At 34.5% G+C, this 26603-nt stretch overlaps 3 protein-coding genes across 3 annotated transcripts; 2 read left to right on the plus strand and 1 right to left on the minus strand.

Moving 5' to 3' along the window:
- Positions 1 to 1090: 1090 nt before the first annotated feature.
- Positions 1091 to 7244, plus strand: LOC145577006 (protein transport protein sft2-like). The gene is made up of 4 exons (XM_081634705.1): positions 1091 to 1485; positions 6143 to 6410; positions 6515 to 6619; positions 6775 to 7244. The coding sequence occupies exons 1-4, from the start codon at positions 1271 to 1273 to the stop codon at positions 6883 to 6885; spliced, it is 699 nt and encodes a 232-aa protein (XP_081490831.1). The 5' UTR covers positions 1091 to 1270; the 3' UTR covers positions 6886 to 7244.
- Positions 7245 to 17368: 10124 nt separating this feature from the next.
- Positions 17369 to 21131, plus strand: LOC145577007 (uncharacterized). The gene is made up of 2 exons (XM_081634706.1): positions 17369 to 20207; positions 20296 to 21131. Exons 1-2 carry the CDS (start codon positions 17369 to 17371, stop codon positions 20751 to 20753), a joined length of 3297 nt encoding a protein of 1098 aa, XP_081490832.1. The 3' UTR covers positions 20754 to 21131.
- Positions 21132 to 22911: 1780 nt separating this feature from the next.
- On the minus strand, positions 22912 to 26568 carry LOC145577008 (uncharacterized). The gene is made up of 6 exons (XM_081634707.1): positions 26384 to 26568; positions 25632 to 25882; positions 25113 to 25473; positions 24908 to 25000; positions 24604 to 24691; positions 22912 to 23331 (listed from the first exon to the last, which is right to left on the minus strand). The coding sequence occupies exons 1-6, from the start codon at positions 26461 to 26463 to the stop codon at positions 23053 to 23055; spliced, it is 1152 nt and encodes a 383-aa protein (XP_081490833.1). The 5' UTR covers positions 26464 to 26568; the 3' UTR covers positions 22912 to 23052.
- Between the last annotated feature and the right edge of the window lie 35 nt (positions 26569 to 26603).

The raw sequence follows: 26603 nt of genomic DNA on the forward strand, positions 1-26603 counted from the left end.
CCTGTTTCACTAATCAGCCTACTTAAGCTGTTAATTATTCGTCTAAATTCTAATTAGTAGCTCTTAAACTTAATTAATTAAATAAACCCCTTGCACCACCTCCGGCGACCCCCCTTTGGCCCTTTGCCATCTCCGATAGCTCCTCCACCATGGAACCCACTCACCGTGCTCGATCCTCCACCACGAAACCTACCCCTCCCATTCCCCACTACAAAATCTACCCCCCTCTGGTTCCCCCACCACGATCCCACCTCCCTCCCGCTTCCCCGACACAATTCCCACCCCCTTCCTTCCCTCACAAAAAACCCTATCCCCTCCCATTCTCCACCATTAAACATAGCCCCATCACGTGGTTGGACTGTTTTCGGGGGCTAGAAAAAGGGGAAGGGTGGTAATCAGGGTTGGGGAAAGAGGAGGGGATGGGTTTTAAGAGTCGGGGCAAAGGGAGGGGCAGTAATTACGACGGGTTTCGTAGTGTGAGTGAGTTTCGTGGTGGATGATCAAAGAGGGGGTGGATTTCATGGTGGGGGAGCTGTCAAAGGTGGTAGAGGGGGGTTGCCAAAGGTGGTGGATAGGTGGTGCAAGAGTTTATTTAATTAATGAAGGTTTAAAAGCTATTAATTATAATTTAGATGAATAATGATGTCATTAAGAGCATAAAAATGCTAATTAAGGAAAAATGTAGTAGTTATTAGATTTAATCTGTTTTAGGGACAGTAATTAGGAACTTTTTTTTTTTTGGAGGTAGTAATTCACAAAGGCCCCTTTTTTGAGATAGTAATTAACAAATTTTCCTATGTAAAATTACTTACATTTGTCTAAATTTATTAGACGAAAAGTAAGAAGATAAAATATGAACAAAGTGAGTAACACCGTTTATTTAGTCACATTTACCCAAACATAATTTTAACTACAGAGTATTAACTTCCTTTCTTCTCTATTTTAATATTGCCCAATATTAATTTTTTACGCTTGTTAATACACAACTTTAATCATCAGTGGTGAGCAGTGACTACAGGTCTACGGCCAACCAACTTTAATCATCATTAGGCTACAACCAAGCCCCAAGCACGCCAACCGGTCACTTTAATTACACACGCACTCGTACTCGTACTCAGGAAGAACCGCTGTGTGCATCACTGTATCTCTAAACTATACAAATCAAAAACACCACCTGTTCTTCTTCTTTGATTTCTTTCCCTTTGATCTCATCTTCTTCCATTGTTCTTCCCATTTTTCTGGATTCAATTCTTCAGAAACCAGAAAAAGAATGAAAGCAGCTCAATCATGGTTTACAGGCACCGAGGAATTGCCGCAGACAACTTCCGCCAAACCATCGACTTCATCGTCGTTGTTAGCTGATTGGAATTCATACGCTGCTACCCAAGATCAAGATTCTTCCACCGATTTCTCCTCTACTTTAGGTTTTGATATTGAATCCGCTGTCAGATCCGCTAACGACACCGTTTCCGGCACTTTCAATGTGTAAGTTCTTCATCTTTTTCTACTACTTGGACATTAGTACTGCTTCATTATCTTATTCATTTCAATTTCTAGGGTTTCAAGTAACTAACTAGGAAATCTAGGGATTTCATCATGAATGCACTTTAATTAAATTAGGTTTCTTAGTGAAATCTGATCTTTTTAGCAAAATTTCTGTTTTTGACGATGATTGGTTGGATGTCTAATTCAGGGTTTTCTACAGAAATTGCTGTTCTTTTGATTTGTTTTATACCTTCTGTTATTGATTTTGCTCAGTTCTAGACTGAACTAGGATCATCAAGAGTTGTTGGATGGTTGAAAGTTTTGTTCTTGTTATTAATCTAGGTACTTTGTATAATTAGTGTCTACTGGCCTGATTGTTGCTATTTTCTGCTAGAGGAGTATGGGGTTGAGTTTGAGAAATCAACTGAGTTTGAGAAATCAACTGAATTCAGTTAGGGTTCGAGCTCATCTCATTTAAAGCTTAATTCCGGAGTATTAAATTAGCTCATGTATGTGCTTTGATCTTGCAAAGCTCTTTAACTAGATTATTTGCTCTTAATTTTTAATTTATATAATTAAAATACTGCATCTGTGTACCTATCATACCAAGATGACAATTATACAGTGAGCACTTATTGATCTTTTTAGTGAATCTATGTGAGCTTTATATGTAGCAATTATTCATGAACATATATTAAGAAGATCCTTTTGCGTTAACTGTTTAGTCCACTTTGAAATTTGTTAGCATAATATATATATTTACTTTAAAAAAATGGGTTGGAGATGGTACTTATAAATGTTTAAGTGAACTTATTAGGCGAGTTATATATAAATGTTTGTGCTCAATACATACTACTAATTCGATGTTCTATCCCTAGTTATATTTTAACTAAATTAGTAGTGTTAGTTGTAAACCCAAATGAAATCAATATTAAACCCAAATTGTTATCACAAGTCAACATCAGAACTTGACATCAGATTCCAATTTAGCAAGAGCAAACACATAAAATTCCCCATAAAAACCCAAATGAAATAATCACCTCACCAACATAATCAACAATTACACCTCGCCGGTGTCTAAAAACCTCTCTTCTTTTTACCAGCTTACTTCTTCTTTAGTTCTTCGTTTTGTTGCTCGACCAATGTAATTCTTTTTTTTTTTTCCCCCTCTTTGTTTGATTTCCATGCTCCCGAAACTTGGGGTTTTTGTTTTTGCTCCTCATTTTTCCTTTTTTTTTTCTTCTCTTCTCCCTAATTCCTCCCTCTTCCCCCTTTTTCTCTACTTCTTCCTTTTGATGAGCATTAGCAGCAGCATCTCCAATTACCTCCTTTTAATGAGCATTAGCAGCACTTGCACCATCATCCATATTCTCCTCATCACTCAATTTCTCAAGAAGATTCTGGGTACTATGAGTCTTCAAATCAATTTATAAGAAATCAATATTATGTTTAGGGCTAAAGTAACTCATATAACATCCAAGCTCCTCATTCTTGCACCTTGCTTGCTCAATTGCATGTCGAATTAAAAATCAGAGGTGGGCATCTGCATGATTATGAATGATTGATACTAATAAAATGAATATACTACTTGTCAATCACGCTAGCTTAAGCTTTAACTCCACATAAGTTAGCTATTTGAACAAAATACTCATCAGCAACAACATTCGGATTCATGGGCTTTGAAGCACGGATCCCCAAGGACCTTGAAACATGGGTCCCAATGGACATCACAGAAGTTGCACTTGACATTCTCTATCTTCATAATTTCTTGTACGAGACTTTTCATTTTTTTTAGTAGAATTGGGTTGTATTAAACGCACAAGTAAAAAAACCCGCTGTCACTTACATCACGAAATGCCAAATTATCGCAAGCAGGCCACAACGTGTTAGCTAACCACCTAAGTGTTCAGATTCTTTTAACTTTAAATTGTTTGTGACCTTTTCATGTTTCTTTCATTTGGATGACGTTATGTGCTCTTTATATTAGTCCAATCATATTGGATGTTAGTCTACTTCCATCTTGTTGATGTTCAGGAAATTTGACAGCCTTGTGGTATGTTCGAGATTTTAGACAAAAATTTTAAATCGAGATCCTTGGATATGCATGTCAGTTCTTCACTCTTAATAGGCTACTGTCATGTTTCTATTTTTTCTCTTGCTCAATGAGCACTTGTTAATCTTGATTATAGGTGTTCCTTTTGCTTTCCGTAGCAAGATAGATATATTTTTTTTATCATTAGTGATCTAATGAATTATGGGCAGATATTTTATATTGGTTTTTGGTATAACTCTGACGAAGAATTAGATGTCTTCGAGTATGATGGAGTGTTGATAGAGCAGACATTGTTGAGGAGGGATTTGGGCATTGTGATCAGGGGGTCTTACAGAGAACTATTAAGCTTGTAATTTTGATCAAATATGTTCGTTGAGAGAAGGAAGACATACTTGAACCCGTGGCAAAAGATGGCATGACAACATTGTATGATTTTTCTTTCTAAATGGGGAGGTTTTATTTTAACATAGAATATGCTGTCAAATTGAATTCCTGCAGGTAAAGGATAAATATGTGATCTAATTTCAGCGCATTCCATGAAATACGGTTCTTGCAGATGCTAAGATTTGAGTGGTTAGCAGGTACATGAATGGTATTTGCTGCTAGGCTGTAGCTAGGACAAGGTCACCAAATGTAGTTATCGTGCAATCCTCATCTGTGGGTTGTTGTCATGTTGATGTTAGTTGGTTTTCTATGTGCATTTAATGGAATCTTTTTGTTGAGGGTAGGCATTGGGAATGGTCTTACGGAATTAATTGGTGCATAGAATTGTTTGAAATTGTCTTTTTATAACACCCTTGGCCAAATTCTAGCCTCAAAATTTTCTTAGACCAGTCCCAGTGCATAGCACTTTTGATTGAAGCATCTTGTTTGGAGAGGACTTGGTGCCAAGGCGGCTTGTTTTTAAATTGTATTACATGAGAACTCCCTCCGTTTTCTTATAATTTACTCACTTTCCTATTTTGAATGTTTCTTTTTAATTTACACACTTATAACTTACTATTTTTGGAAATGGAACCCACCACATTTCCTCACACGAATATTTTTTTTTTAATTGTCACTTCCACATTTTACTTTTTGCTCTCCAAAATTTGGTACAATTCTGGGTTTCTGTGAAAAAAAAGTGAGTAAATTTAAAATAAATTGGAGGGAGTACTTTGTTGCACCACTGTTAGGCACTAAAACTTTGCTTGGCCATCTATCACAAGCCTGCCTATTTAGCAAGACTATTCTTGTTAACTGTTTGATCTAGTGTTCTCTTCACCTATCAAAGACAAGCAATGATGATTGTGAGATTCACACTTTCTTCTATGTCAAACACTTAAACCTATCTGTGTCTTTTCCTAGTATTGCAATTAGTTGCTTAATAATCCTTTTGCTTCCAAAGATACCCACCCCAAGTCAGTAACCCAGAGTCCCATGATTAGTTGATTATGATTTCCAAGTATGGCTGGAGTTTCTGGAAATGCTACCCTATGAGGCCAAGATTGTGTGTGTGTGTGAGATTTGTTTGGGGGGGGGGGGGGGGGGGGTGGGGTGGGCGGTGGAGGAGTTTGGAGGTTGGGTGCGAGCAATCGCTAAGCATCTGGTACTCTGATGGGAGATGATTTAACGTGGATGAGTGGATCTGGAGTTCCAGACCTCTGGCTTTCATAGTATTTACATGGGTGAACATCTGTTGATTTCTGTTGGCAGCTTATCTCAAAATATGTGTGTGTGTATATATATATATATATATATATATCTTTTTTTTTACAACTCTTCCTGTAAATCCTGCTACCAAATATACAGCACAGATTGTGGTTAGTCTGTTAGTGTATTTGGACTCCGGTGTCAATGAAATATATATTTTATAGCATTGGACACTGCAGTTTCCTTGCCTCCAAATTTGTTTGGATGACAAAGGCTCCTATGAAGCTGAAGGCCTTTGTTTGGAAATCAGTTTTAAATATGTTAAAGTTAACACTTTTTAGATTTCCAGGTGGGGTAATCTACTATAACCTTGTTATCTAATGTTTGTATCCTGTGCTATGGAGGTGCAGAATCTGCCTCCGCCTCTTCTTTCGGTTTTACCCTTGAGGTGGTAGCCGGTAGGTGCTTTCTGAAATATGCTCAGCTCTTTACGTTAGAAGGGGAGTTTGGGAATAATAGGAAGTGAAATTTGTTGGTTTGGGAGTAGGCTCTTTAGGTTAGAAGGGGAGTTTGGGACTAATAGGAGGTTAAATATGTTGGTTTGGGAGTAAGTTATAAGAGGTGATTTGGAAATGTGTGTTCTTTGGCTAAAGCATATGGCGACAGTATCTTGCACTATAACTTATAAGGCTAGTGGGGTTGATTTGTTATGTAATGTATGGTAATTTCAGCCTTTTGCGATCTGTGGAGTCAGCTGCTTTTTCTGCATTGCTTTTGTTGGGTGTCCAGACTCCAGCATAATTGTAAATGTATACGGAGTACTTTGTTTTAGTTCCTTTCTGTTTTTGAGGATAATACTTACACTTATTATGTGCCACCCTAGCTTCTGATCATAAACTCTCGGCTACAAAAACATTTAATGATGTGTGGTGTGCTAATTCTTTGCTCTTGGTTTGGTATTTGTTTCACCAGGGTTTCTAAAGGGGTAAGAGACTTGCCGGGGAGCCTGCAGACTGCCACTAGTAATGTACCCTCCGGAAAATCTCTTATGTACTTTGGTTTACTTCTAGCCACTGGAGTATTTTTTGTCTTCATTGCTTTCACTATGTTCCTTCCGGTCATGGTATTGATGCCTCAAAAGTTTGCTATCTGCTTCACTCTTGGATGTGGGTTCATCGTTGGGTCGTTTTTTGCACTGAGAGGGCCATCTAATCAGCTAGCTCATATGTCTACAAAAGAGGTACCTTCTATCATTTTTCAATAGGGACATTTGTTTTCTGCATCATATAATCCCTGCATTTTTGTTGGTTTTTGCTGACAGTGCTTTTTTGTTCTCTTTTGCAGAGACTTCCATTTTCATTGGGAATTCTTGGCTGTATGTTTGGTACAATCTATGTGTCCATGGTGCTCCATAGCTACATTCTATCTGTTCTTTTCTCCGTGTTGCAGGTATTTAGCTGTTTGATTTCCCTGTAAATTTCTTACAATTTCTATTTATCATGTTGATAATATTCACCTTCTCATTATGTCTGACATTAAGTTTCTTGAGCATCCCCTAGAACCAATTCTGATAGGAGTTTGTTATCTTTTTTGAACTCTGACAGGTATTTGCACTGACATACTATGCTATTTCTTACTTTCCTGGCGGTTCTTCTGGGTTAAAATTCCTCACTTCTGCACTTACTTCATCAGTTATGAGATTATTTGGGAGGTGACATTCTTCATATCAAGCTGATTGCTAAGTGCTTATGCCATTGTAGATTTTTTTTTTCTTCCACATCAAACTCCCTAATTCTGCTTGATATTGAAGGATGGTATATTCTTAAAATGTTATTGTGTAGCTGTAGCGTGGTGTTCCCTCATTTGTGAATGTTTGAAAATCTATGAGTATAGCAAATCGTACAGGAAATTTTGTTTCAGAATGCAACTTATGCTGTTCAATGTTCAATCTACTTCAAGTTTGCAATTTGCTCCATGCTTTTGACTTCTGAAATAGAGAAAATATGTATATACATTAAAAATGGTTATTTTTAAAGGAGAGAGTGAAGCTGATGTAGCAGCAGCCTGCAAGCTTGCGGAAATTTGAACTAGAACATTGAACAAATGTTTTATTGTCTGGATGCTTTTCTGATAAGAAAGCCGTTGTCCTTTCCTGAACAATTATCATCAATAATGAAAAGAAAATGACTTGCTAGTTGTTTCTTGACAAAAGCCTAACTTTTCAATGCTGATTTCAATTGAATAGGGGCCAATAATTCATATTGTTAATTAAAATGTTGGTTGTCAATTCCTTTATTGGAGTAGACATAATACAATTATTATGCTACGCTTCCTACATAATGCTCACATAATAATAAGCATACTGGTTTAATATACTTTCATACGAGTTATATTATTATTTTTATTACTTTGAACTATGAAGTATTGTTTTTAGAATTTTTTTTGATTTATGCAATGTTTTAGTGGTGTGGATCTAGGTGATCCAATGATGTAACCACCGAACCTAAACCCTAGAAGCAACGATTCTAAGGGTGAAATAAGGGCAACGACCTTAATTCCCTAGTCAAGCTAGTCTCAAACAACAATTATAAGCCAAGATAAACTTAAGCAAATCAAATTAATTCATAAACGTCCACCCTTCAATGAGGCGTGGCATATGCATTTATAATACAACCTAAGGAAACCTAATTAGCTTAGGAAACCTAACTAAACTAGGAAGCTAACTTCCATGCCAAGTATATCCCTTAATTAAATAGGAAATACACGGCCTAATTAACTAATTACTCATGGCTAATTAAACAAGCTAATTAAAAATAATCTAACATGTAAAACCCACACTAGAAGAGTTATGGTAAAACCATGCTAGCTAGAAAATAAAATAAAGCATTAAAGACAGTGTGAAAGTCTAATGCTACTCTCTAAGTTTCAATCCATACAACACATGTGACAAAAGCCGACTTTCCAAGAGAGTCCAATCCGAATCCCAAAGTGTCAAGAACGATCTCAATTGGCTTATAAGTTGGAACTTGATCATAAATTGTATTGAGATAAATTTTGCCACTTCTAGTAGTTCTAGGTGCTTCTTGATCCTCATCATTTAGTGTTTACATACTCTATTTAAATTAGGTACTTGATTTTTATTTTAAAAGGGTCTTTACATACTCTATCTAAATTAGTAACAATGCAAATTCCCCTTTTGGTTTAACATGCTAGACTGAAAAGCTTTTTGTGGCAAGGGAAACGATTGATAAGCTAAATACAGTAGTATGTATCTTACTTCTTTCCACTTACAATGTACTTGTATGATTTTAAGCACCTACCGTCACTGCAGCCACCACCACTATCATTCTAGCATCCGTACCACTGCCTCACCACCACTATCATTCTAGGACTGCATTTTTACCCTAAATAATCTTGTATATATGACTGTATGAAATAATATTTTGCCTTGTAAGAAGTAACACAATGTTAAAATTTGACAAAAATAAAATAATTAAATAAATAACAATCGTTGATGCCTTCTCGTGTAAATTACATGTGAAACAGTAAGCTTAGCCCTCCATTTCTAATGGGGCCCTTTACCTTATAATATACGAAGTAGCTCCAAAGCAAATGTAAAGAGTGACCACTAAATAATTAAAAGGGGAGAAATAAATGAAAGTGAGTGACTGCTTCACTAAACAAGGTTACAATGGGACTAGAGATTCAGTTGGTTGATGTTGCCTACTTGCCTCTTCCACATGTTTTGCATTTTAGCTGTTGGCATTTGGCACTACTAACTCTGGAGTCTGGACCATGCTACGTACCTCCCTTTCGTTGCTTAATGCACTAATTAATGCGTGTACTCCCGCTATCTCTATATATTTGCTCTATTTAATCAAATTTGTGAGAGTTTTTCACTTTGTAATAATTTTTTTTTTTTTTTTTTTATTTTATTTACAGAGTAACTAAGTTTACCCTTCTTATTGTCGAAGTAGAATACGGAGTAATTAGTTAAACTTGGCCATGTAAAATAATCATGAAGTTGCAAAGTGCTCCCTTCCTATCCATAGAATTTTAAAGCGTACTTGTCCTGGTTAACATGTGGGTTCAGCCTGACCCATTTCACTTTGGACATGGTTAGCTAATATTGGTTAATCACATAATTATAATATAACAAATCAATAAAATAAGCTAAAAGCTTAATACTACGAAAAAGAAAAGTAAGAAATTATTAGCTCACTTACTTTGACCCTCTTATACTCTTATATAGTAGTTTTAATTTATTGCATGAAATTGTTACAAAAATAAAAGGTTGTGTTTTAGGTAAAGATAATTAAAGCTACTACTAAAAGGTTTAGTTCAACTTCAACCTTCAGAAGATCCTTTTCTAGACCTCAGAAGAGCATCATTATTCTTAATTAATTAAATAATAACACTAGTTAATAAACATATTGTCTTAATTAGTGTAATGTGATTTAGTTAAAAGTGGTGTATGGGAGCTAAAAACCTGAAAATGAGGGAAGTTAAGGGGCCATTAAGGATGAACGATATGACCTTTATTCCGGAGTTTATGACCAAAAGCAAAAAGGACATAGACCTCAACAAGTAAACCAAAGTGCTAATATAAAAAGGGGAAAAGCCTTGTATAGATTACATCACCTAATTAACATGATAATACATAAAGCTTAAACTTTTCTTGAAGAATTGAAGATTTAAAGAATGTTAAAAAAGAGTTTTTTTTTTTTTTAAATAATTATTTGATATTACTATATAAGAGAGTAACTGAGTAAAACAAAACAGGAACATAATGAGAAATACACTCAAAAAGAAGGTAGGAAAATGAATAACGAAGTATTTTGTGAAACTTAAATTTGGAGCGAAAAAAATGTAACCAAGCAAAGTTAAAAATTAATATAACTGGAGTTAATTATCTATACTATATATTAAAATTCATTGTTAAAAAGTTTAGATCCACATAGCGCTCTTCTAATTTGATTTGATTTTCATTCCATGTTTATAAATATGGTTCTTAAAAGATTTGAACCCACGACTTTAAGTTTAAACTCTAAACAAGTTAGCTACTAATCTATTTTCATATTACTTGTTATTCAATAAAAATTAATTGCTACTAAAAATTTTATTCATGAAAATAATGCAATAACTCGGAGCATTATCCGTGCCTAAAACTAGTTTAGCATATTTAAAAAGCATGCTAATTCACTAGCTCCGTACTTCTATGGTATGCCCAATATGCACATGCCGACACGTGTGATGCATATAATAGTATATACACACCTCTTGGAAAAATGTTATTCCTTGTGTTTATTTTTTTTTCCCACCAAAAATAGATATACTTGAGTGATTTATATACAGTATATAAGGTTTGGATATTATTAGAAACAAAGAACTATGTTTTCCAAAAAAAAAAAAAAAAAAAAAAAAAAAGAGAACTACGTAGTACATATGTTATTACCTTAAGAGCTACTTAGACTTCTAAACTTAAAATTATGTATAGTTGAATTAATCGTGTAATTGTGTACCTAATTATTATAATTATTCTAAACAATAGGTGTCTTGGTTGTTTATAATTATATGGGGCCGTTCAACCTAAGGTTAAATTCTGTTTATATCATTTTTTTTTCTGTATATGTCATTCTCTCCGATCCACACCAATAAACAAGCCACAATAATCATTTTTAAGTAATACCATATTTAAGTTCAATATTGTCATTGTAAACACTTTAATATTATGATACAAAATAATTGGCAAAAACGATCATGTATAACATATTGCTAGAGTACGTACTATAGAACGAAATAATAAATTGACATTATAATTTCCCACTATACATTTAATTATATAATGACTATTGCACGTGTATCATAGTTTCAACTCAAGTTTATATATGCAACCCTTTATCTCAATAATTTTATATCTAACTATTTAAGTTTCATTTAATTTAGGAGTTGTTGATAAGATGCAATGCATGCATGCATGGAAAAATAAACAAATTCCATGAAATTAAGAGAAGATTAGGCAGGGAAGACAACCACTAAGGTAGTATGATTTGACCGTTAATCCGGGCTTTAAGCCCCTAAAGATCCATGATTTTGCATTTTATTATTCAAACCAAAAAGTAATAAACGTACGTTAAATCGTTTTATAATTAATGAAAAGCAAAAGTGAGGGCCGGGCCACAGATTTCTATCTAAAGGTCGCGTACAAACCATATAAAATAAAATTACAAACAAATTAAGCAAAACAAATTTAAAACTTGTTTCAATAAATGAGGCTTTTTACAAAGATTATAATTAAAATTTTGAGATATTATTGCTTTGATAAGAAGGAAACGTAGCCATCTATAGTCTCTCTAATCTCTTGTAATTTGGGACAACCTTGATTGTAATGATATCTAAACTTTGTACTTTAGAGTAAAAAATAAAAGAAATAAAGCACAAATTTTGTTATTCCCATAGACTAATACATTTGTTTAGAGGTATTTTTATGTACTAGTTTTAAAGTTAAAGAGATTGAGAGGTGCACATGAATATATTAGGGAAATTGTTTGTAGATAAACAAAAATAACCATATACTTGTACAAGACTAGTTATTAAATATTTATTTTTCATCGAAATTATATAAACATATTTTCACACAAAAATCCATCAAAACAAAGGGTAGGGGGGAATTTACACATGTATATATGCACAAGTGCACAACACATATATATATGTACACATAACAGTATAACATGCACTTGATATGTTATGAGAATATTAACATGTATACATAATGAATTTTGTATTAAGTCGAGTGATAAAATCACTGGCCTGGCAACTTGTGACAATATTAACCACTAAAACAATAGAACAAATAATAATAATAATAATAATAATAATGACGCGGCCAGCCGGCCATTGTTGCTGCATAATTTTTGTTCACATTAATAAATTATGCTAAGCTAGCTACTACATTGTTTGAGTAGATGGAAATATATATAATTAAGTAAATTTAAAAAAAAAAAAAAAAAAAAAAAAGAATATTGATTTTATATGCTCAATTACTCATTAGTCACTACTATTGCTTGACAACTTTTTGAAATTAAGTATTTAAATAGGAGGACAAAAAATAAATCATGTGATCCGATCTATTGATCTAAGTATTATGAAGGATAAATCTGATAATGGTACAATCGGATATATGACCTTTGGAACCTACCAACTTACTGAGGATATTGTTTTTTATTTTTCAATATCAAGGTACGACATATGTATTTTTAATTCTTCTAATTAGAATTTTAAGAAAATTGATAATGCTAAACTGTTAATTATAAATTTAATGTACCCTTAATCAAAGAGTAGGAAATGCACGTGCACCTCCTTTTTGGTCTCATAAAGGAAAAACTCCATTGTCTTTAGTAATCAGATTTCCACCAAATTACTATTCAATTGTATAAAACTTAAGTACAATAATAGAGTTTTAATTTCATCTTCCTTAATTCTAATATTTATTAACTACGTAGTAAATTATTTCATAAGACTACGTACTCTTTCTGTTCTGAGCTGAAATGTACTCAAATTAGCTTTTTTAATTTCTAAATGTCATCAATAGATTAATAACAACCTAAATTAAATTACATTATTCTAGAGTATTTCTAGTATAAAGAGTTATCTTCATCATAATTCGAATAATCGAATTGATAGTTGTTGAACAATTTTAAATACTGATTTGAGTCACAGATATTTATACTCATGAAAAGATATGAAAATTAATTAAACTTCATAGTTCGTACTAGCTAGGTTATGTCATTATATAAACATATTGGCATTTTTTTTTTCTTTAAAAAAAGTACGAATAATAAAGCTTCAATTCACTTCTGCATGTCATGAATTCATGATACCTACATTCAATCGTCAAAACAAAAATTGATGAAAATTTCACAACATTTTATTTTAGTGATATTTTTTTTTTCTTCTAAAAACAAAACAGAATTTAAAAATTTTCAAATGTTCAATAATGGTGGATATTACATGGGTTAGTATGCAGATGTGCATTTTTGTTTGTTTATTTGCTTTTTGCATAATCCTCAAAATTTTAAATAAATAAATCCAACTGGCTCTAATCTCTCTTTAGGAAAATATTATAACGTTGAAGAATAAAAATAATAATACGACCCTTAATATATGTAGACTATCACGTGCCGAAGCCATGACTTCTCTAAGTAGCCAAATTGGTATTAGATCCTTGACTTTGATTGGCTTAAAAATAATCATAATCATCATATATATATATATAATATAATATAATACAGAAGACTAATCTATGATCCCCTCATGTGATTACATGCTAACTAGTCCAAGATCCATTTCAATTTCATTTTAGATCAGATTCTTAATTACAATATCAATGATTATTGATTTTAGTAGAAGGTAAGATGAGGTGCGTTGCATGCATTATTGCTAATTCATTCTTACTCTCAAGATTTGTAGGGGTTGGGTTTGTCATGCTCATGTGACTTTAGTATTTAAATGAAGTATACTCTATCTCTTTCATTTTTATATTTTGAGTTGCAAATTATCCCTTCCTCAAAAAATAATAGTCACCTTTTTTTTTCTTCTTCTTAAGTAAATAGTAAAAGTCGCATATAGTAAAAATTGGATGTTCAACCATTCTAGAAAAATAATAGTTACCGTTTTTAGGCCATGTTTCATTCATCAAGTAGGTTCAAATTAGTGCAGATTAAATAAGTTTCAAAAAAAGATAAGTTTTGATAAAGGTTAATAATAAGGGCGGTTCTAATTCAGACTTCAAATTACTAATATATACTACATAATACATAAGATTAGTTCAATTAAATAAAAATATGAATATTTAATATCTTTAAACTAATGCTATTTGTTTTAGCCTAGGCTGTTTGGTTTACGCTTCATTGTAGTAACTGTTTTAGGCTTTTAGCCTAGGCTGTTTGTAGTATAAAAACACAAATAAGTTTATTACAGACGGTACGAAACAAGTTGACATTTAAATAACTTTATACTGTATTAATTTAAATAAATTTGCTTTGGATTTTAGATGAAATAAGTTGAATGAAATAGAGCTTTAATAACTATAAATAAAGTTATAATCTAGAACTATATATATATATATATATATATATATATATATATATATATATATATATATATATATATTAAAATGATAGTGCTCCATCATAAGGGATCCCAAGAAATCTGATTAAAAGAATGGTATTGGGGTGAGGTGAGTACATTTTGTTTCGGACAAAAGTTAATGTTCATTTCTTTTGTTTGCACTTCTAAACATATATCAACATTCTCGTCAGATCATCAATATCAATATTAAACATGTAAACAGTAACATATTAAACTACTTTGTCATTTTTTTTTTATTTTTTTTGACATCCTTTGTCATTGTTTAATTGAAAGAAAATGCTAGGATTTTGCAACCAAAGATTAAAATTAATATACAATTACATAACTAGAAGGAAGAGTATGAAACAAGTTCAATCCAAAACTATTTTCAATATTCAAGTTTTAATTGGGAGAACAAATTCTACATAAACATTACTATATATAGATCATATTAAAAATTCGTTTTAATGTAAAATTTCTTAATACAGAGATTTTACTATTATCATTATGTAATATAATGGTCGATGATGTGTATTAATAATCAAACAAAATAAATAATGATCGTTTAATAATTTTCAATCATACAATGAGTTGAGTTCTGGAATCCCCAAAATCCAAAAATCAAAAGTATTCATTGCCTTTGAAAATGTCCAATAATTTTTGAAACTATAATTTCCAAACTTTTTTGCAAAAGCACATGACTTCTTATGATGAGAGGTATGGAGAATTAAATGTTTTATTGCGCAAACAAAGAACATATCAGAATTTATGTTCTGCTTACACTAAAAGATAGTATACCTTTTTTTCTCATTGAAAATCAAAGCTGAAGAAGAGGTGTTAACCTTTGAAGTTGCTCTGACATTTCTCTGTTTACAACTTTCCTTTCCAATACACATTATTCATTTCCCTTTTCTTTCTCACACATCATTTTCTTTCCTTCCAAAAATTAATTTCACACAATACAATTGTGAAGGAGTAAAAAGATGTAAACTTGGATTTTATATATATATATATATATACACAGAAATACATGAGTACATTCACTTTGTTTATACTGTCAATCATTTTCTAACTCATAGTAAGTCAAGCCCTCCTTAAGAAAGTTCGATAAATCATATTCCTCATCGATCAATTCAAATTAAATCATACTTTGTTTATAATACTACAAATTTTTAAGACTTTTACGTATGAAAATACATTTTAAAAAAATATTACATGTTTACAATTAATATCAAACAAGCGCATAACTTTACATGTTATTTCTCATATAACACAAAATAGAGGAAAATAAACTGAACCAATTCATTTAAAAAAATACAGTAGTTGATCTTAGTATGTTAATAAATCAGCAGAATAATTAAGAAAAATCTTACCTGATGTACTGTTGTCCCTCCTTTCTAGTTTTCTAAGAACAGAAGGCAGCTTTTAAAATTATTTTCCTGCAATTTTCTTTTTAATAATCCTTTACACAACAAAGGGAGGGCCGACAGTATGACCAGATCTGCAACTACATGCAATAAAACAACACTAATAAAGAATAATTATGCATAAAACTAAAAAAAAATACTTAATTTCTTACTTACTCTTCTTTGCTTCCATGTGCAGTTCACTTCTCTTGCAGATTCCATGACATATTAACCATCATCAATGTATAAAAATGTAAACATCTACATCTATAGCTTTTATATTTAATTTTATAACAAATCTTGGATCTATAGTAACTAATTTCCTTCGTCGATATGCAGCATATACGGTTGTTATAGCCTAGTTAAGGATATAACATGATTTTACTATAGAGACAGTCAATCACGAATCTATTACACTTTTACTTTTTGAATGTGGCAGTTATTTACGGACATTTAACAACAAAATTAGTAACTAAGATAGTATAGTTGATGGGGTGAGTGATTGTGAGATAAAAAAAAAGAACGTGAATTTACACCTCATTAACCTGTTGCTTAACAGCTTTTTACTTCTACATCTTGTTAAAAACTATTCATTTTTATCCTAGTAGCAGAGAATTTCTTCCATTTTATTGTCAGAAATTATGCTCTTTTATTCATTAGAAAGTTATTGGGAGAGTACTTACAAGTAACAAACAAACTAACACATGGCCAACTCATCGTAAATGTGACCACTAAACTTGATGGGCCAACTTCATTCATTTAGTTTATCTATACTTATGGATTTATAAATAAACATAAATTGGATTAATACTTAAAAGAATAAATATAGAAATGTATATAATTATGGAGATTAATTAAATGTTATTAAGGAGATAGTGGTCCAAATGAACAAAATGAGAAGCAAAAGACAAGTAAAAAGCCTTCATATATCTTAACTGTCAATGATAGCTTTTGATACAGAGGACAGAACATAAAACAGATGATAGGAAAAACACAGCAAATTCATTTCTGAAGTTAGAAACAAGATAAAAGAAAATTGCCAAAATATAATTGGAGAACAAATTAAAGGGACAAAACCAATATCTTTTCGAAGATCACTAAACACACTTCACATTTTTTCATATCAAATTCGGGTATATATATCAACTACAACATTTCAACCGTTGTAAATTCTAGGTGGTACAACCAAAGTTTTCTCGCCGATCATAAAACATCAAGTATGATCTAATAATATCTAATACGGACGTGAGAGGGTTGTTAATCCACATGGTACAACCGTTATTAAAACTCCAGTGGTAATTCATGGCCATAAACAGTTGATAATTACATTTAGAAACCAAATTCCAAAAAAGGCACTGTTTTATTAAAATTGATAAAAACAAAATTAAGGTGGGGAAAGAAAGAGATAATATGACTACAATATGTTTATTAAAGGGTGGACCCCTTTACAAAAATAAAAAAAAATCACCATCCTTAGTTAGCAAGAAGAGACATACAACAAAAGAAGAAAAATAATAATAATATAAAAAATTGAAGTGCAAGTAATCTGGAGTTTGTGGGTTTTTGTTCTATAAACAAAACATGGGGTTTCCCCCCATTCCCAATTGTATAATCCCAAAGTTCAATCTCCCCTGTTTCTCTCTATGCTCTCTCACCAGCAATGCCTGCTAAACTAAGCAATCTCTTCTCACTTTCTTCTAGTAATAATACTTGTATTTTCTCCTGCACATTCTTTCTTCTTTCTCTCAACTTCTTCCTTTTATTCCATTCTTGTCATTCTATTGATGACCAAGGCCAAGCTCTTCTGTCATGGAAGAACACCTTAAACTCCTCCACAGACACTCTCAAGTCATGGAAACCGTCAGACTCGAGCCCTTGCCGTTGGTTTGGGATTCGTTGCAACGACAAGGGACAAGTTGTTCAGTTGAGTTTACAGTCAATGGATTTACAAGGTCCATTGCCCTCAACTTTACAACCCCTTAAGTCTCTCAACACAATTATATTGTCTTCCACGAACCTTACAGGCGGAATTCCGAAGGAGTTTGGTGATTATGAGGCCTTGACACTGATTGATGTCAGTGACAACGCCATCACAGGAGAAATCCCAGATGAAATCTGCAGGCTGCAGAGGTTGCAGACCCTTTCTGTTCATACCAACCAGCTTACAGGCCCCATTCCTTCAGACATTGGCAACCTCTCGAGCCTTGTTTATCTTACCATCTACGACAATCAACTCAGCGGCGAAATCCCACCAAGCATCGGAAGGCTGCAAAAGCTGGAAGTGTTTCGAGGAGGTGGGAATCAGAATCTCAAGGGAGAACTACCAGCTGAGATTGGGAGCTGCAGTAGCTTGGTTATGCTTGGGATTGCTGAGACCAGCATCTCTGGTAGCCTACCGAAATCGATAGGAAACCTTAAGAAAGTCCAGACAATTGCAGTTTACACTTCTCTACTGTCTGGCCCAATCCCAGAAGAGATTGGGAACTGCACTGAATTGCAGAACCTGTACTTGTATCAAAACTCAATATCAGGTTCAATTCCAAAGAGAATAGGGGAGCTGAAAAAGCTTCAAAATCTGCTTCTATGGCAGAACAGTATTGTGGGTACTATTCCTGATGAACTTGGGAGCTGCTCAAATCTGTCTGTCATAGATTTCTCTGAGAATTTGCTCACAGGAAGCATACCGAGAAGTTTCGGGAACCTCTTGGGTTTGCAAGAGCTTCAGCTGAGTGTGAACCAGCTATCAGGAACCATACCTCCGGAGCTCACTCGCTGTACTGGCCTCACTCACCTAGAAGTCGACAACAATGCACTCTCAGGTGGCATACCGGAAAGTATTGGCGACTTGAAGAGCTTGACTCTGTTCTTCGCCTGGCAGAATAAGCTCACGGGGAAAATACCCACAAGCCTGGCTCAGTGCGAAGAGCTGCAAGCACTTGATCTCTCTTACAATAGTCTGATTGGTCCAATACCCAGAGAGATCTTCGGGCTAAGAAATCTCACCAAGTTGCTTCTACTTTCAAATGAATTGTCGGGATTCATACCACCTGATATAGGGAACTGTACAAATTTGTACAGGTTCCGGGTAAATGGTAATAAACTGGGTGGTACTGTTCCATCCGAAATTGGGGAATTGAAGAGCTTAAATTTCCTCGATTTAAGCAAGAATCACTTCACTGGAAGTATACCACCTTCTTTCTCAGGCTGCTCAAGCCTGGAATTCTTTGACGTGCACTCGAATGGGCTCACAGGCTCCTTGCCAGAAGCATTGCCAACAAGTCTACAGTTTGTAGACATATCAGACAACAGGCTCACAGGTACACTACCACCTTCTATTGGCTCTATGAATGAGTTGACTAAGCTTAATCTTGGTAACAATCAAATCTCTGGTCGAATTCCTGCTGAAATTATATCCTGCAACAAACTACAATTGTTGGACCTTGGAAATAATGGGTTTTCAGGGGAAATACCAAATGAACTGGGTCAACTCCCAGCATTGGAGATCTCTTTAAACCTTAGCTATAACCAATTTTCAGGACAAATTCCAACCCAATTCTCTGGCCTAACTAAACTAGCAGTTCTTGACCTTTCTCACAACAAGATCACTGGCAAATTGGATATCCTAGCAAGCCTACAAAACCTTGTTTCCTTAAATATCTCCAACAACGATTTCTCTGGGCAGTTGCCCGACACCCCTTTCTTTCACAAACTCCCTCTCAGCAATGTTGCTGGGAACAAGGCCCTCTACATATCTGATGGGATAGCAAACAAAGCTGATAAACACGACCAGCAAGCTCGTTACACAATGAAGTTAGCCTTGCCAATCCTGGTTAGTATAAGTGTGGTTCTGATTTTACTAGGAATCTATATGCAAGTCCGTGCTAGGTTAGCTGATCAAAATTCGCTTGAAGATGACACTTGGGAATTGACTCTCTACCAAAAGATGGAGTTCTCAATCGAAGATGTCATCAACAACTTGACTTCAGCTAATGTAATAGGAACAGGAAGTTCTGGAGTTGTGTACAAGGTAGCTATGCCTAATGGGGAGACACTCGCAGTTAAAAAGATGTGGTCTACAGATGAAATAGGGGCATTCAAGTCGGAAATTCAGACCTTGGGCTCTATACGCCACAAGAACATAGTCCGGCTTTTAGGGTGGGGATCTAACAGGAATTTGAAGTTCCTGTTCTATGATTACCTCCCAAACGGGAGCTTAAGCTCTCTCCTTCACGGTGTTGTGAAGGGTGGAGGAGCAGAATGGGAGGCACGACATGACATTGTTCTTGGGGTGGCTCACGCACTTGCTTATTTGCATCATGACTGTGTGCCAGCAATCTTACATGGGGATGTCAAAGCCATGAATGTGTTGTTGGGTCCTAGATTTGAGCCTTACCTTGCTGATTTTGGGCTAGCCACACTTATTGATTATTCAAGCAACGGATGTTCCAAGATCAATCAAAGAACACACCTTGCTGGTTCCTATGGTTATATGGCACCAGGTATGTTTTGCATTCAGATATTTTCATTTATGATCATTATTATGGGACTTTACTGATTCTGAAACTTATTTTTCTTCTTTTATTACAGAACTTGCATCAGTGCATCAAGTGACTGAGAAAAGTGATGTCTACAGTTTTGGGGTGGTTTTACTTGAGGTTTTAACAGGAAAACATCCACTGGACCCAACATTGCCAGGGGGAGCCAATTTAGTTCAATGGGTCCGAGATCACCTGCAAAAGAAAGGTGATCCAGCTGACATTCTTGATGCCAAACTCAGAGGAAGAGCTGATCCTCAGATGCATGAGGTGGTACAGACTTTGGCTGTTTCGTTTTTATGTGTCAGTACTCGAGTTGATGACCGTCCTTCAATGAAGGATGTTGTAGCAATGCTGAGGGAGATTCGACATGTTGATAATGCTAGGCCAGAGCCTGATTTAGCCAAAGGGGCTGTGCAAGCTCTACCAACACCTTCTCCTAAACGAAATGTGGTCAGCCAAGGGTCTTCTAACAACTCATTTGCTTTCTCTGACGATTCTTTGTGTTAACCAAGGTTCTAATCCGAAGATGAAGCCATTGTTCTGTACATTTCCCAGCTGAAGAATTAAATAGAGCAGATAGAAGGGCAAAGACAGATAGTTCTCCTTAAGGCTAAGAATGTGATATCTTACACAATACTATTATTAGGTGTTTGTAGATTATACTAATAATTAGCAGTAATTTGTACCATAAGTTTGTAACGTACGAGTAGTATTAAACAGCTCGGCAAGATTAAATTGTTTCCGATGTCTTAACAATGTCTTATGCAATGTAGGAATGTCACCTTAAGAGAAGGAAATGGCTTAAATTTCTAGTGATGTATAAACCAAGAAATTAGCCATGATAGAATATCAAAGTTAAATTATGGAGAGATGGGTTCAATGATTGGTGAGTTTGGATTGTTGTTAATTAGAATTTAATGCAAAAGAGAATGAGATTCCTTTGATATTCTTCCCTCATGTAGGGGTCACGTGGTCCCATCTCAAGGCTCCTAACTTTCTTCTCGTCCATGTGAGTTTCAAGGGTCCTTCCTCTTATTAAGGTAAATGCTAATCTTGATTAGCAAGGCTAATTACGCACATAACCTAGTTTTGCCTAGAAGAGGCTAGATCACATGCCTAAGCATGTAATTGAAGGAAATGCGAGTATCAAATCATGAGCAAAGCACAATCCAATTAATTTTGATACAACTAATATGACTAAATCATTTGTACGAGCAAGAACACCAATGTTGAGTGATATTAACACTTAGATGGACGAAGTCACAAAGGAAAGCATCATCAATATTTTTCATGGCTTTCAATAGCAACTACATTTCAGGCATCAATTATACAAGTATAAACACGTACGAAATATTTGATACGGTAATAAGTTAAATCACCCTACGATATTACAAAATGCCTCCGTGTTTTCCATGGACTCTCCTCGATACACCTACATGTCTAATATCGGATGTACACATTTTTCTATAGATTTATCACATACACATCTATCATCCCTCCAAAAATAAAATACAGCTAAACATACAGAGCTTTGAAAGCTTTAACAGCACAAGACTCCCCCCTCACCCAAAAGTCAAGATTTTCCAACCCCATCCAAACATGGAGTAGATAGCAGGGTAATGCCAAAGAGTGCGGAGGTAATAGGGCCCAAAAACACATTCCTAACCGCCACCCCACCTCATGTGGAAGGTCATCTACAAATGGAAACTTTGGAGATTCAAGATTTTAATTTGCTTAGGCACCTTTACTATAAATAAAATCTATCCCTTTCCCCCATGATATAAATTAATAGAGTTTTGAAAATATAAGAGATAACTCAAAATTAATTCTGGATCAAGGGAGTAATAATCTTCTTCGCATTTCCGTAATAAAAGAATCTCACATTGTTTAGATATTATGTGGTATGCAAAATGAGGAAAGGATAAGCAAAAGGGAACAATGGGACTGAGATGTTATGCTTTTGCTAACCAAGCTTATGGACGGTTTCAATAATTCTAACTCCATTATTCCATCTCAAATAAGTCCAACAGAAAAAGAAGTGATGAATAAGAGAGGTTAAGGATCATACTAGTAGCAAAATAGTGACTCAATACATCGCCTATCCAAAGCTGAAACCAACTTGACCACTTAACATCCCAAATCTAAGGCAAACCACATAACATTAACGTAAGTTCCTCTTCCACATTGGTACATTTTTAATTAATAAATCCAATGCACTGATTCATTTTGTTAAATTCAACCCATTTTATCTCACAACTCAAAAGTTATTCAAGCGTATGACTATCTCTCAACAGAACTAGCCTTTTAGAGGTCACCCCCCCCCCCCCCCCAAAACCCCGGTAAGTTGTTTTTTCTAGTGCTAGTGCACGAGCATGTGGATTGGGTCAGGTTTGTGGCAGGGAGGAATCAAGGTTGGTCCACAAAGCAGTCAGACCAGGCTGCTGTGCTGGGAGCTTGATCCATGATCCACCAGGCAACAGCCAGGCCAGAAACAGCCCACTGGCAGCGCTGTTACTAATTTGCGCTATAACATTAATATCTATACTAGTTGCAACCCAAAGGCTCAATTGAAGCGACTAGTTTCATAGCATAGTAGTTTACTGATTCATGAGAAAAGATACTGACACAATAGATTCCATCATGTTACCGACAGAAGATTTCATAGTGAAGTGAATGTGAATGTATTAGATAAGCAATATAATTTCAACACACTTTTACATGAAGTATTCATGTCTATAGGAGGCAAATAAAAATGGCTAACTTTTGCTGAGGGCATCTAGGAAAAGGAGAACAACAATGGTAGGTTCTAAGGAGAATAATTGGATTCTAGTTTTTTCAAGATGATGCTAACAACAGCCCAATCAAACCCACGATATTGAAGCCACCTTATAATCCTTGCCTTTCGTTTCTCATAGGGTACATTCTGGGACAGTTGCCATTGCTTGGAGACCCGCACATATAGTTGCTGTAATGTAGAGTTTGATAACTTTGTACTCGACCTAAGATCACATTCCTCACCATCCTCAAAAACCTGTTTTACTGCCTTTTTTACATCACCTTCACTGACGCCCTTCTTCACAAGTGCCTGATTTTAACAAACAGCATTGCTTCACTCAAAATGTTGCATAATATAGCCAATGAAAAGTTGAACAATATATAAAAAGTTCTCCTGTCTCTCCGACGCGACCCCACTTTTGGGATTAAGGCTTTGATTGATTGATTGTCTCTCCGACACCCCCCCCCCCCCCCCCTCTCTCTCCCCCTCTTCAGATGGTATCAGATTCACACCATCAACAAAAGCCTCAACAGCAACTCCCTTACTAAAATGCAACTATTAGCAAAAGCCTTAGCAAACTGACTTTAATGGAAATAATTTTAACTTCAAAACCTTGCTCTCAAGCACAGACCAAATCAGCATTTTTTTCAGTTCTCTTTTTCATGACCCTTGTTAGACTCAGCTCACTTGGAACTTCAACGCATTTTTTACAACAGTCAATGACAAACTCCCCTATAGTAAACTTATTCCCTTTCCTTAATATTAGTTTAATTATTAAATGAAAACACAAAAACTTTCTCCTATGATGCTGCTGAACTCTAGAGTCTAGACTCTCCAATTATCAGATTTTCACCATAAGTCCATAACTAGAGCCAGATAGTTCTTTAAACAGTAAATTATACTCTGATTCTGAATAACCTAATCAAGTATCATAAGGATAGCCCAAATATCTTGCGTACATGTTCTGCAACTTGACTCCAGCAAAACCTTTATGATAGCGCATGTTCACAAAAAGCTGAGACATTGAGGCTTCCCAATTCTCAATATACTAGTTACACCACTGATGGTTATGATATCAGATATCCTGAAAGTTAAACAGACCTAAAAAAAATCCCTAAATCCAAACATGCATTACGTAACATTCCATGCAACATGTCATAGTTGTCAAAGGCCAACTTATTCACTCACTGATTGTCTGAAGTCAAACTAATAAGGCTATACATTTATGCACTCAATTGAAAGATCCTTAAGTTTGAAATCCTAATTGGGTAACAAATGCAGCAGTGCATAGGTGAAACAATAAAACATGCACAATCTCAGAGCATTCCCATTCCCAGCCCCGGTACTATCCTATACAACCCTCAGCACCCGCTCACCCCCAACCCAAAAAAACAGATAAACAAAAAAAAAAAAAAAAAAAAAAAAAAAAAAAAAAAAAAAAAGAGAACACAGTACACAACAAGGGAAAAAAAAATGAAGTACAAATAGTAAACTTCCATTAACAGATTAAAGGATACCTTACACATCTAATTCTGATAAATATTTAAAATAAAGACACTAGTCTTCAAGAAAGAAGCTTACTTGCTTGATTCTCCTTGGGCCCCAACTTGAAGACTTCCATCTAGAATTGGAAAAAATTTCCGCATACAGGCTATCATTAATCAGCCCTCTGTAACAAAATTTGAACCCCATTTAAAATAAAATACAAGTATAAAGATAAGCATGAATGAATGAAAAGTAACCAATAAGACAATAACTGATAAGTGTGCTACATAATGCGTTGCAAACTCTACAATATGTCAGTTGAAAAACATAGTAATTGAGTATTTCTCCCCAAAAAAGCAAGAAAACATTCCGTAGACAACAGAAAAGAAGGTAAGCCTACCTATTCTGGAAATCACTTACTACTGCCTCAACAACATCAACATGAAAATCCTTTGCAACAAGTTTCTTCCGTAGCTCAACTCCAGTATATGCTCTAAAAACAATAGAAACACAATTAGCATCAACAAATGCGTTGAGCATTATTGACATCTTGGTTTCAACCAATATTTATTTTGAGTGTAATGGTTTTAGAAAACACCAAAGACCTTTTTGCTAGTAATTCAACAGCCTTTTTCTCAACGTCTTGCTTAGTCCTACAGATTTTTGACCTTTTCTGTTTGCTTTCATCAATCCCATCATTATGTTCTGCTTCAAGGCCTTCGATTGGTTCCTCAATATCTTCTTCAAATCCTTCCAAATATTCAGAGTCCATTGCTCCATTATAGTTGTAGTTCTCTTGATTTAATTTGCACCCTTGACCTCGAATATCTCTCTTAAAAATTTCTAATTCCTGAACAACTTCATCAGGCACATTCATATACTCAACAGCAAAGGTTTTTACAGACTCCGTTTCTAAACTCTCCGCAGCTATTTTAGCAGGTTTGTTGAATTCATTCAACCCTGGAACTACATAGAGTTCAAAAGGCATGAAATCAGCAAAGCAATTATACCAATCAATCAAAGCCTTAATCCCATAAGTGGGGAGCAAAGCCATTACATCATTAATAAAATCCTATTAACAAAAAAAAAAATAAAAAAAAAAAGTATGGTTGTGACATGATTACCATGTGTTTCAACAAAGGATACATTTGACAGCTCATGATCAATTCTACTTTCTCGAGGATGATTGACCCTATGTCTACGTATACCATTACTCGAACTAGACTCGGTATATATTCTGTCTATGGGAGCATTGTCCACTGAAGAAGAGCATCCTGATTGTTCCACAACTCGGTGTTTCTTAGGAATGTATCTAACTGGTAATTCTGGGCCATCTGCCTTGTGTGAAAAGCATCTAATAACACTCCTTTTAAGCCTATCAAATTTACAGCAAAAACACCCCACAAAACAAAAATTAAAATGCCAAACACTTTCAGTTGATGCTGTCTAATACTTCAACTAGAAAAGGAACAGGAACTATTTTTGCACATGCCACCACAAAATTAATACTTAATAATATACTGTACAACTCTATATGTTTCAGAATACTTGCAATTTTTAAATAAACAAGTCAAATTACGCTAAATTTCTCAATCTTGAATGTCTTTCTAAGCAGAAATAATGAAAATGGCAGATACAGGCAATTAATGTTGAGCTTAATTTCCCAATTAAAACCATACAAAAATAAAAACCCACAATTATTGAGCTGAAATTCTATTAAAAATGCGAAAGCTTTATTCCCAAATAAAATAAAAACAGACGAAAATCCAGCTACTTGTCTTGGTTCTTGTTACGAAAGCTATGAACTTAGAAATGGAGAAACAATTAATATATGAGAACAGAAGAATAAATAGATTATCGAAGAAAGAGAAAGTACCATGGAAAAGAAACAAAGCGAGTGTGAAGATTTAGTGAAAGCTTGTTTATCAAATTTGTTGCAGGTATTATTGTTGACATGTTTGCGTTTTCAATCACAGACAATTGGAAACCCCTAAAAATTTCAAGTTCGCGCTTATGATTATGATTGGTTTTTTGTAAGGGGGTTACTAAAAATTTTGTAGAGGTGTCAAACCTCAAACTATCAATTTGGGGGTTTG

This window comes from Chenopodium album, chromosome 13, assembly GCF_948465745.1.
Source record: "Chenopodium album chromosome 13, dcCheAlbu1.1, whole genome shotgun sequence".
Classification (NCBI taxonomy): domain Eukaryota; kingdom Viridiplantae; phylum Streptophyta; class Magnoliopsida; order Caryophyllales; family Amaranthaceae; genus Chenopodium; species Chenopodium album.